Genomic DNA, 12,531 nt, shown 5'->3' on the forward strand with positions numbered 1-12,531 from the left:
AATCCACTGCCTGAGGGAAGACTACATGAGGAGAGTCTACTCTGGGGGTTACTGGCGATGCAGCATAGGGTGGCACTGCTTGTTGCTCGAGGTACATGTCGAGGAGCACTGGTGGCTACTAGGGGTACAGCGTGCAGGATTACTGGGAAACAGCACAGGATACAGCACTGGTGGTTACGGGGGTAGGGCAAGAGGTGGGCGGCAGCAGTGGCGATCTGAAGGATATGACACTGAGCAGCACCGGTGATTTTCGGAGGTGCGGATCAGGGGGCGGTGCTGGTTGTTTGGGGTGGTCCGGCCGGAGGCAGGCTGCAGCCGCTGCGGCGCCGCTCAAGGGGCGGTGACGAGCCCGGGAGGGGAGGGCCAGCGGCCGTTCTGCCCCCGCCCCCCCGGCTCTGCGGCCGGGGCTCGGCCCCGCTCCGTCCCGCAGCGCAGGGAGCCGGGCCGGTGCCAGGGCTGCCGCCCGGGCCGGGGCCACCGGCCCGCCGCCATGGCTCGCTTCTCGGCCTTCCTTAACCCCGTCCTGGTGCTCTTCAGCTGCGACCTCTGCCTCGTGCGAGCCAGTGAGTGCGGCCGGGACCGGGGACCGGGGACCGGGGACCGGGGACCGGGGACCGGGGACCGGGGGCCGGGGACCGGGCTGGGGTCGGGAGTCGGGGGTCGGGCAGGGGCAGCGGGCCTGGAATCTCCCCGCTTCCCGGGGGCCCGGCGATAGCGCGGGGTGGGCGCTCCCCGGGAGGCACAGACCTGGGCAATCCGGCGCCCTTTGCCGGACCCTGCTGTGGAGGGAGTCCCTCGCCAGACCTTCTCACTGTGTGGCCCCGGCCCCGGCATCGCCTTGGCCATGACCCTACGGGGTCTGTCCCGGCCCTTCCGGCCCCGGGGCATCCCCCCAGTGCCTCCAGGCAAGCCGTGCCCGCGTCCGTGCCGCGTCCTCTCCCCGAGGAACGAGGCGCGATCCTGCGGAGGGCATCGGGCTTGCCGGGGGCACCCAGAGCCGCCGCCTGCGGCTCTGGCTCCCGAAGCCTCTCACCTCTGAGCCAGGCAGTGCGGGAACGCGGGTCAAAGGAGGGTCTCCCTATCTCCCATTCCTGCCCCTCAACAGCGAGTCTCGAGTGCATCAGTGCCCCTGCTCGGGGATGCTCCGCTGCTGCAGGCTGACTCTGAGCTGGTCCTTGGCTGGCAGGTTCCCTGCCCACCTTCCTGTCGTGCTGTCTCTGGACTAGTGTTTGCTGAGACACGGAGGTCTGTCGCACCCAGGGTGCCGCTGTTCTTTCTTCCTTTGACTGAACGATCCGGTGTCGGTGGCAGCCGTCTGCTGTCTGTCTGCTCCTTTTCAGGTCACTGATCTACTCAATGGAATCGCAAGTATTGGACGTATTCTGCCATGTTTTCAGTCTCCTTGCAAAATCTTCTCCATGTCCTGAAGGATTCAGGAACAAATGCCATCAGGGTTATTAAAAAGGGGCCACTTATTTTTAGATGTGCAAGCAGATGCACTCCTCACTGCTGCAGGGCTAAGTTGGGCAAACATCTGGGTGCCCTTGAGCAGCAGCCCCAAGGACGTGGGTTGAGGGACAGGTGAGGTCCCCTGTCCAGAGCCACAGCAGGATGGAGAGGGCTGTGCCCCATCCCTGTGCAGCCCCACATCTGCCAACATCACTCTTGGGGAGCATCTGACAGGCCTCTTATTTAATCTACAAAGCCAGGTCACATGGCAGACCCAGTCCAGTGCTCAGGGGTCAGCTCTCCTGCTGCCCAGCCTCAGAGGGACCAGCTCTTCCCACCTCTTTAGCAGACCTGCAAGGAAAGCTATTCAACACCAACAGCACAACAGGGGTGCCAGAAAGTGATTGCTCTTTCTCTGGTGGTGTCCATTTCTTTAGTATGGCTTTAATAAAAAATGTAGCTGGATAATTTATAAATGATGCAGAATCATTAGCAATTAATGCACTGGGCAGGGCTTAACTGGCATGCTTTTCCCAGAGAGCCCTGCAGGGTGTTGTAGCATCTTGGCTTTAATAGTTGGCTTCAGAGAGAACGTTTTCTGCAGCCCTTGCACTTGCAGACCTGATGACAACAGCTCTGGCATGAAACTGCTCTGACCTCAGCAGCAGAGCAGGCTGGAGAATGTTAGGCTTAACATGGGGATCATACACAAAGCATTCTATGGTGTGAGCTATCTTGTCATAATATTTCAGTGAAGTCTCATCTTGCATATCCTTGGGACTGAACACTGCCTGGTGTTTCTAGGGTCAATTTCTTTAGTTTTGACTTGTGAAACTTCTTATCCTGTGTCTTCCTGGCAGGTGTGCAAATCCTATGTATTCAGAGCTGTCTTTTCTGCAGTTTGCTGGCCTGCAGACTGACCAAGGGATGCTCCTTTCTCTAATGACAAACTGCTGCATGGACACCTTCAAGTCTTGCAGGTTCAGGTCTGATTGCGTGGAGCCTGCACAAAGCATGGTTACGATACATGAGGTCTGAAGCACTGTGGCCATGTGCACTGTGGCTTTGCAATGGCGCTTCTGTCCTCTCACCCTCCTCTCTCTCCACTTGGGAAATTTGTGCGGGCTCTGAGTGTAACAGCAGATCATGCTGGCTTTGACTCTTTGCAGTCTGATACTAGAGTGGTGTCCCTTCAGGATGTTCTTTTACTGCCAGTGAGTGAAAGCCCCTATGCAGGGCCTCTGCAAGCTCTGGTGAAGCACAGTTCAGGGAATAATACTGCCAGCTCCACATGGGCCCTGCAGCACAGCTGAAATCGTGGAGTGGCTCAGCCCTAGGGCCATATCTTGGCACCCCCAGCCTGAAAACCAGGGATGGGTCAGGCTGGGCTCCTTGCAGAAGCCAAGAAAATTCTTGTGCAGAGCAAGGCACCTGCCACAAGTTCCATCCATGGACTTCTGCATCGCAGAGATGTCAGATCCTGCCTTTAATTTCCTCACACACACTTAAAGGCTGGAAAGTCTAACAGCCCCTTTGGGCATGGTCAGACTTCTTCTCATTCTGTTAGATGTAAAAAGCTCCCTCATTTATTCCTGTAGATACATCCTGTGAAGTAGCAGGTCCTGTTCTTGTCCTGAGGCCAGCTGGCAGGCTCTGGTTCATATCCATCACACTAAGTTTGTGAGCTCATGCTAACTCCTGAGCCATACTGGCTGGTTCAGACCAAAGCAGTTCCCAGGAGGTACTTTCTACCTCTGAATTCCTGGGCTATTCCTGACCCTTTGCTAGTGCAGTGATAGCCTTGAACAACTGTCCTTACGCTTTACAGCTTAGATGGTAGTTATGCAGCAAACTGTCACACTGGCTGTGGCTGGAGCAGAAACCCAGAGTACATCTGTTGGGAGCTCTGGTGTGCACAGAAGACACTTGCCCCAGTCAGTGCTCAGATCTGGGGTCTGCAGTTATGTTCAGCCTGTTTTGCTGCTGGGAGATGAGGATGTGATGATGAGGACCTGGCTCAGGGACACTAGCTCACAGGTCAATGAATCAGATTCCCAAGGGAAAAGCTTCATGGGATAAAGGGTGTTTGAATGTATTTTTAAATCCTTTCCAGTTTCCCTGCCTCCTGTTCTGGAAGAGAAGGTGCAGCATCCTGTGATGTTCTTGTTGCCTCCAATGACTGCCTCTCGGTGATGCATCAGGCTTCTGTTGGGGATGCAATCAGCCACAGTGGCTCTCTGATAACATTTTTAATGGGCTCAGAGGGGAACCTCCTATGTGTCTTAACTGCCTGTAGCAGACCACAGCCCTGAATTTCTCTCAGTGGGAATCACAGCTTTGTCCTGGTTATATCTGGAGCTGACTATGTTCAAATTTGATAGGACAAGAGGAAATCTCACATTGCACCAGGGAAGGTTTATGTTGGACCTGAGGAAAAAATTCTTTCCCAAAAGGGTCATCAAGCCCTGGAACAGACTGCCTTAGGCAGTGGGGGAGTCATCATCCCTGGAGGGATTTAAAAGCCATTTAGTTGTGGTGCTGAGAGACATGGTTTAGTGGTGACCTGGCAGTGCTGGGTTAATGGTTGGACTCAATGATCTTAAAGGTCTTTTCCAACCTAAATGTTACTGTGATTCTACGATTTTAAATGGGAATGAAAGCATTTAAATAGCTGACCTTTCCTTGTCATTCTGAGTCTATTGGTGGTGGTGTGGTTGTGGTTAGTAGTTGTATTTTTTCTTCTTCTTAGGTGCCCTCTGGGACTCTTTTTCTATCTACATACATCCCAGTGTTGAATTTGTGCTACACAAGCAGCTTGTAGAAGGCCACTGACTTGTTTACAGGGAGAGAAGACACATAAATGACAGCCTCATGTGCTCCTGTGTCTAATTTCCAGACAGAAATTGGCTTTGTGTGCAGGACTGTGTACCTGTGTAGGATCCTGCCATGATCTTAGTGCTGTGAAATGTCAGAATGGTGATAGAGCAGACCATGAAGGAGAGCCAGAGCTGAGCACTGCTGCTGGCTTTGCAGCCAATGGCATTGCAGTGCTGGGAAAGTCAGCCTTGCACTGGGTTTTCCTTCCAACTCTGGAGAAAGTAGTGCCAGGCAGATGAGATGGCCAGATTGAATTGCATAGTGTGTTTATTCCAAGCTGCCCCATTTTTCTGTCACAGTTGATATATAAATACTGTATCTGAAATTGCTTCCTACGCAGTTCTGGGTGGTGTGCCAGGCATTTGTGATGTGCACATCCAGGGGCAGCCCCAGAGCTTAGAGGAGCCTGATTTTACCATTGAAGAACCACATTAATGTAGGAATTTTTGGACTTTCTGGACCCTACAGAAACATGGGACATCCTTGCCAAGAATCTACCCCTGTGCCCAGGCTGAGCAGGAGCATGTCATGCCAGGCAGCCCCTCTTCTGCTCGTGCTGGAGCTGAATGAAGTAAAGTTTCCTGCAGATGAACATCTGAGCAGTAGCGAAGGTACCTCAGATCTGCAAGCAGGTGCCCTCGTGAATTGCTGATACAAGTGTCATTCTTCTCTCTGATAGCAGAGTCTCTGCAGCACCCTGAGGCAGGCTGCAGGGACTTGTCTTTTTGTGTGATTTTCAGCTGCAGGGCCTCGTTAAATTGCCATGACAGTCTCTTAAACTTCTGTCCTTTTTTTTTGCTTAGGACAGGCCTCCATGCATTTCTGATTTTGATGTCTGCAAGGTGGAAGGAGCCTCCTAGGGGCCCTTCATGTCTTTAGCTGAGTCTGGCAGCCTGGGCACATGGTCAGCATTGCGAATCCCCTTGACGTGGGACACGTTATGAGCAATGGGCTATGTCTGCCACCACAAGCCCTTGAGAGAGAAGCCAGTCAGATGCCTCGTGAGCTTGTCTGCCTTCCCTGCTGCAGGGTACTGCAGAGGGTGAGGTATGCAGCTGATGAGACCAAGGGGTGGCTGCCCAGGCACGGGGTAGCTCTGTGACACATCCCCACCCCACATCAGCCTGAGAATCACTGAGGCTCATCCTTGTGCCCACACTGTGTCAGTCCTCTCCAGGGATAAATTTGCTGGAGAAGCTGCTCCCTGTAACCCTGGCCACTGTGCTGCCACAGGCAGATGTTGAAGGGGCCCCTCCATGGTGGTGTACAGGGGCAAGTGCCTGTTCTCAGACGTCTTCTTTTGCCTCTTTCCTCTGCCTTGCCTCGGTCCATCCCTGGCTCACCTAGACAGGCCACCGTCCCCTGTCAACGTGACTGTGACGCAGCTGAAGGCAAACTCTGCCACAGTCTCTTGGGATGTCCCAGAAGGAGACGTGGTCATCGGCTATGCCATCTTACAGCAGGTATCGAGGCTATGTCTCTAGATTGTCTCTCACTAATTACTAGCATGCTGCTATGTCAGCCCTGTTCCTGCAGTTTTGTGTTCCTCTGGCACCTGTCAGAGGACACCTCTGCTGTTGAGCAGACCTTCCCTGGGCACCCTGTCTGTGCCACCCATCCTGACGGGAGGCAGCGGACCATGGGTAGCTGTCCTTCCAGCAGCTTCCCTGTTATCTCTGGATAAGGATGGTGCTTCAGCTATGACATAACCCTTCTTTGCTTGCCTTGCTGTGCCTCCACAACCCCAGATGATGGTAGCTTCTCCAGAGAGGTGCCTGGTGCTCAGGCCATGCAGGGACACTGCATAGCAAAGTACTGGCCATCCTGACCCACCCCAGGGGTGGATGGTTGCCTGGGAAGGGAGGGGTGAGGGCAGTGTGCCCAGCACAGCCCTGCAGAGCGGGGCCTGTGCCTGGTGCAGTGGGGAGCAGGCTCCTGGGGATGACAGCTCTTCACTCCGGCAGCGGCAGGATGGACAGATGCAGCGCTTCATCCGGGAGGTGAACACCACCAACCGCGCCTGCGTGCTGTGGGACCTGGCGGAGGATGCCGACTACATCATCCAGGTGCAGAGCATCGGCCTCTACGGAGAGAGCCAGGCCAGCAAGCGCGTCCACTTCCGCACCCTGAAGGAGACCGACCGCCTCCCTTCCAACAGCTCCAACCAAGGTGAGGCAGCTCCTTCCCACTTGCCCTGGTGCTGTCAGTGGGGCTGCACTTGGAGCACACAGCACAGAGGCTGGGATCCAGCAACCAGTAAGGAAGGTGCTGCATTAGCACACAGGCTGCATGGGACACACAAGATCATAATGGATAGCATTATGATGGATAATGGATACAATGGGTTGTACAGCTGCTGTTGTTCCCATGATAATGTCCACGAGCCCTGGTTTACAGCCCTTCTGTCCCAGATCTCGGCACCCTATTCAGCTAAGCAGTCTGTGGCCAGGACAACTGCTACAGCTTATTTAGCTCCTGCCCATAGAAAAATTCTGGACAGGCTTTCAGATCTCCCAGCCTGCAAGCTACCAAAGGACAAATTAGGGAGCCTGACACTTTCCTACTCAGTCTATATTGTGCCTTCTTGCCTTGGGGTTATCTGTATGCTGGTCCATGACAGATGATCCAAACATCCAAGACAGATGATGCATAGAGAGGTTTCACTAGGCACAGAAGCCTGTCTGAAGCTGTAGGCATAAGAAGGGGGCTTGAGTGTAGCAGGGCAAGCAGATGGCTTACTTTCCTCTATGCTTCTTTGTTCAACTCAGGGCTTCCCTAACTGGTCCTGCTCCCTACATGGAGAGTAACCTCAGTGATTAGTCCCATGCCTTGTGATGCCCCTAGTTGAACCCAGACAATCTGTTAGAATCCCTAGCTGCCTTTGGTAGTGAGGATGGTTTATCTGACACAGGAAAGCCACAGGCTGCATGTCTCCTTCCTGGCCAAGATGCCATTCCATACCCTTTGTTTGGGAGAGGTGGGCCTCTCTCCTCTGGAGCTCTCTCTCAGATCCCCAAGTGTTGCTGGTCCTGAAGTAGGTTCTGGTGGGATGGTATCTGCTGCCAGCCCTGCCTGAGTTCTCTTCTCTGCAGGTGATATCACCATGGAAGGGCTGGACAAAGACAGGCAGCTACAGACAGGCGAGATTATCATCATTGTGGCTGTGCTGCTCATGTGGGCAGGTGAGTGCCACCAGAAATGTTCCAGCAGACTGGGGCAGAGATGCAGTCCAGGGTCCACAAAGAGGATGGGGCTCAAGATAGTGCAGAAGCAATTGCTATGGATCTGTAAGCCATTCCAGTAAGCCCATTGAGTTTCTCTAGAAGGTTGAGCCAGTGAGGTAAAAGGAATGACCACAGTCACTCAGCAGTGATGATCTGGAGCATGCGGGCTGGCTGGCCTGACTGCCGGGCAGGAAGAGCAGGAGACAATGTGGGACAAGGTGGAAATATTCCAGCTAACATGAACCATCATGTAACTTGGGCCTTGGCTGGCTTGTGTGATGTCCGATAACAGTGCTGTACTGGCTGGGAGTGACTGTGCCTCAGTGTGCTGGAACTGTGAGATGGGTGACGTGCTTCTGCCCAGCACTGTTAAAGCCAGAGCAGCTTGTCCTTGGAGCAAGAAAACCTTGGAGACAACAGTCAGCTCCTGACTGGTCACATGCAGCTGCTGCAAAAGGGAAGTCATTTGTTCTCTGCTCCCTTCCCAATAAATGTCATTTTTCTAGTGGCATCTTGCTGGCATTTCTCCATGCCCTGGCCTTGAACACTTTCCTGACACAAGATGGTTGCTGCAAGCTTACCCCTCACGTAGGTTGGTGTGTCAGTGCCAACAGGGAGAGATCAGCCTAGTCTGTGGGTGGCTGTGACAATGCTCTGTTCTTTCAATGAGCTCAACGCATCCAATGATGACTGTTCAGAGCACTGCTCTGGGGTCCCATGTCCAGGGTCCCCAGATGTGGGATATGTGCTGCATGTGATAGGTGCTGTAACACTGTGACAATGACTGGCCCCACGGCTGCATTGCAAGACAGGACAAAGCCGAGTGCTGGTCTAGTAACTTCAGTGCTTTGCAGGAGGTATTCAGAAACCCACTCAGCCACTCACTGGCTCTATGAGCTCTCCCTCTCCAAGTGCCTCAGTATCTGCTTCTGGTCTCAGAGCCCTGAGCTGTGGGCACCTCACACCTCATCTGTGCCCCAATGCCTTTAGGTGTGTCCACGCCTCATCTGCCCAAGGAGATTGGCCTGACCACACATGCAGAGGTGCCGGGGATGGTCCAGGCTGGCACAGATGGAGGAGCTGGGTGACCAGCACCCCAGGGTGCCCTGGTCCTGACTGCTCTCCATCCAGGATGCTGGGAGGGGAGGGGAGGCAGGGCACAGCCAGTGTGAGGGAGTCCTTCATCCCCTTCATTCCCATCTTTCACAGCGGTGATCGCCCTCTTCTGCAGACAGTATGACATCATCAAGGATAATGACTCCAATAACAACAAGGAGAAGACAAAGCCGTCCTCAGAGCACAGCACGCCAGAGCGACCGAGCGGAGGGCTGCTGCGCAGCAAGGTGAGTGGGGAGGGCTGCCAGGTGGGATGGTCTATGACGTCTGCTGTGGCTTGCTGCCTGGCTTGCTTCTGGCTCTCTCCAGAAACAAAAACACTCCAGCTCACCTTAAAACCAAGGGGTTTAGGGTGCAGTGAGCCTTAGTATCTCTGAGGCAGTGTATGTGCCCCATGAGCAATTGCAGGAGAAGCACTGGAAGAGATGGCAGGGTGTATCAGTTGGTATAGTTCTCACATCACAGGGTCCTTTCCCTGTCACAGCCCCTTCAAGGCTCCACCTCTTCTGCATCCCATAGACAGGTCTAGCTCTTGCCTCTTCAGGACAAGCTGGGCAGCTCTTCTTATTGTTTCTTCACTGGGACCTGCTCCAGGCCATCACCACACAAGTCCTTCATAAGAAGGACCACAGAGCCCAATACTCACCCTAACGGAGATACTGTTCTGGGCTGAGGATGGGGAGGGAGCAGCACTTCCATCTAGCACCACTGCACACTTCTATGCTTTGTGGATTCTCAGATGTCCTTCTACCTCCTGTCTTTCACTCTGACTCCGCTCCTGTCCCAGGGCACCAGGTGTAGAGTGGCTACCACTGAGGACCAGGTAGAAGTCCCCAGCCATCTACTAGCTGTGGAGGTTGATGAGTGTGGGATAGGGTTATGGCTTACTCAGGAGTCCTCGGGCACAGCAGTGAGCAGAAAGGCTTCCTGTGGAGGCAAGTGTGTGGTTGAAGGGGGTCACCAGCTGCCAGTGATGCAGCTGAGCTGCCACAGCCTTTTTGCCAAGTGAACCCATCTGTGTCAAAGGCTGGGATTTCAGGGTCAGCTCCCTTGGTCTGAGGGAAACATTGATGCAGGGGCTCTGATTCAGCTCACCTACCCTCATCTCTGGGCAGAGGCTCAACTCCAGCTGCAGCTCTTCTGCAGAGGAGATCTGCTGCTGTCAGTGCTGGGGAGGCTGGGGATGTGCCTTGGATCTGCATCCCAGGGGCTTCACAAAGTGGAGCTTTACAGCAGGTTTTTCTCTCACAGAAGAAGTCTCCCTCAGTCAATATAATCGAGGTGTAAGTGCAGCACCAGCTCAGCGTCCATGGTCCTGGGCATCCTGCCAGAGCCAAAGCAGGCCTTGGAAGAGGAGGCAGCAGCAGGCACCCGGCAGGAACTCTGCATGAGAAGATCTGCGTATCCAAACTTATGCTTTCCTGAGGGATGTGCATGGAGCCGGCTCCCAGCCGTGCATGCAGCACAGGACCCTGCCCATCCCACATCCCTTGCCACTGCGGAGCAGAGGGAGGGTGGGGGACCACACCACCAGCCCTGGGGATGATTCCCAGGGAGCAGATGGGCTGGCTTGAGGGCAGACAATGTCCCTGTGCACCAGCTTGGCCAAAGACCTGGGTGCAAGCGCATGGCACCGGCCACCTACCCAGCAACCATCCTGGAGCAGCTCTTGCTCTTGGCTCCAGTATCTGTGCTCACAGAGCAGGAGCTGCTCCCCTGTTGGCCCCACAACTGAGAGGATGGGGCAGGGTAGGCACTGGCCTCAATGATGCCAGGGACATCATGTCCATGTGGTAGGAGGGTTTGTGGGCCTGGGCCCAGAGGGGATCCCTGCTGAGAACAGGGTTCCACTGCACTCCGTTGTTGCCATGCAAGGACTTCAAGGCCTCTCCTTGCTGCAGGGGATAAAGACATGAATAAACATGAGGAACTGGTGCTGCCACAGTGCCTGGCCAGCATTTGGAGCCTGCAGGTAGGGCAGGGAGTGCTGGCAGGAGCCATCCCATGGGGTGGAGTGAGCCCCACAGGGCTGTAGGAGCCAGCAGTGCCTGGGTATGGCTGCAGCTTTGCCACTTCCCTAATGGGGCTCAGTCCTGACACGTTGTAGGGTGCTGAGCACCCTATGAGCAGTGTGATGCCTGCACTGCCTGGCATAGTGGGTGAGGCCCAGCAAGGTCTTGGTGGGCTCAGCAGGATGTGTGCTGCAGAGCTCATCACCATTCTGGGGACAACCTGAGCTTTTGACAGTGTCATATCCTGCTCCTGGCTCCTTTTGCATGGCCGCTGTGGATGCTCCCTCTCTCCTGGTGCTAGTCCCAGGTTGGCTGATGTGACACAGCTGTTGGAAAATGCTGGCCCTGAGCGCCCAGAGCTGGTGGATCACTGGCTCACTCTTATGTGCCCATTTTACCTGCTCATGTGAGGACAATGTGAGCCATCGACTGCCCTGGGTCTAGTGGCTGTCTGTTGGTGGTGTCTGGATGGTGCTTGTTCGCCCCCCAGAGCCTGCAGGCAGCATTCCCTGACTGGGTACCTGCTCCGTGCCCAAGGCTGAGGCCCGGCCCAGGCATCCCTCTTGTGGTGGTGAGGGAAGAGGGTGATGTGAGGAGGCTCTGCTGCAGAGATAGCAGCTGCTGCCCCGGCTGCTGCTCTCCCTCCATACTCTGCTCTGTGGCCTGTCCCTGAGCTGGGGTGCTGACTCTGCAGCCCTGGACTCAAAGCATCACAGGATCCAGTGTCTTCCAGGAATAAACCTCCCAGTAAAGCACTTTCAAGACTCTTCCTTCCAGGTGCTGCTCAGCTCTTGCTGCAGGATGAGGTGAGGTGGGACAGATAAGGGACTCCCTGTGGCAAGGTCTTTTCAATAAAAGCATCCTGGCTCAATGGCAATGTTGTCCCTGTGGGGTTGTGTTTGTGCCTGTGTGTACCAGCACTTCTTACACGTGTCTGGCACCTAGGGGACCTGTTCTTGCTGTGCAAGAGCTGCAGGTCTTCTGAGGTTGTCCTGTACACCTCCAGACCTTGAGGGAGGGCTAGTGCTGCTGGTGGTCCATGTCATGCTGCTGCACAAGCTGCAGTTCTAGCCTGTCCCACTGAGGATGGCATCACAGCTGTGTTCTCTGCACAACAAAACAGGCTGCAGAGAGCAGAGCCTGCAAGGGCCAGGAAGGAGGACAGGGCCAGCATCCATCAGGCTGCTGGCTAGAGGGGGCTGTGCTGCTCCCTGCTTAGGTGAGAAGAGAGGTACTTGAGGAGCAAAGCACCATGGTGGTGGGGTACAGGTGATGCTGAGCTGTAACTTGAGCTGCAGGCAGCACAACAGCTCCAGAGAAACCAATCACCTTGATTTTACTGGCTAACTTCTGGGGTTTTTACGTAAGTATGTTAAAACAAATAGAGCTGCCAGAATGCCAGCCTTTCCTCAAGACTCACCAGACTGCCAGCCTTCCCCACACCACCTGCCACCAGCACCAGCTGGGAAATGGACTCTCACACAGCAAGTCCTGCTCCACTGGGGTTGTCAGTGCCACCAGCCTCAGAAGGGGAGACAGTGGAGATATGCTGCAATGTTACAGGAACCCAGAAGAAATGCTCTCACTTGGCAAGCAGCTGCAAGCTGCTACTTAGATGAACCAAACATCTGCTGGCTGCAGCCTCCCCTGCGCTGTCTGGGGAAGGAGACCAAGGGCATGGCCTATCTGTGTCTCCAGAGCACAGCCAGGCATGCAGCAGGACAGAGGCACCCCAGAGCAGAAGTATGCACATGGGGAGAAACTGAGACCTGCAGGCACACAGGGGTTTGTGTCTTCCCTGGCTAGCCTCAGCATGGTCAACTCCTGGTGGTCCAGATGACATTTGCAGTGCT

General features: G+C 54.8%; 1 protein-coding gene across 2 annotated transcripts; it reads left to right on the forward strand.

Annotated features, from left to right (window-relative positions):
* Positions 1-490: 490 nt before the first annotated feature.
* FNDC4 (fibronectin type III domain containing 4) lies at positions 491-9,953 on the forward strand. 2 transcript variants are annotated; one of them, XM_054383556.1, is made up of 6 exons: positions 491-563; positions 5,674-5,789; positions 6,291-6,495; positions 7,419-7,508; positions 8,760-8,893; positions 9,918-9,953. In XM_054383556.1, exons 1-6 carry the CDS (start codon positions 491-493, stop codon positions 9,951-9,953), a joined length of 654 nt encoding a protein of 217 aa, XP_054239531.1. The 2 variants fall into 2 exon arrangements, with proteins under 2 accessions (XP_054239531.1, XP_054239532.1); XM_054383557.1 differs by having other exon boundaries at positions 9,921-9,953.
* Positions 9,954-12,531: the final 2,578 nt, after the last annotated feature.

This window comes from Indicator indicator, chromosome 9 (assembly GCF_027791375.1).
Source record: "Indicator indicator isolate 239-I01 chromosome 9, UM_Iind_1.1, whole genome shotgun sequence".
NCBI lineage: Eukaryota > Metazoa > Chordata > Aves > Piciformes > Indicatoridae > Indicator > Indicator indicator.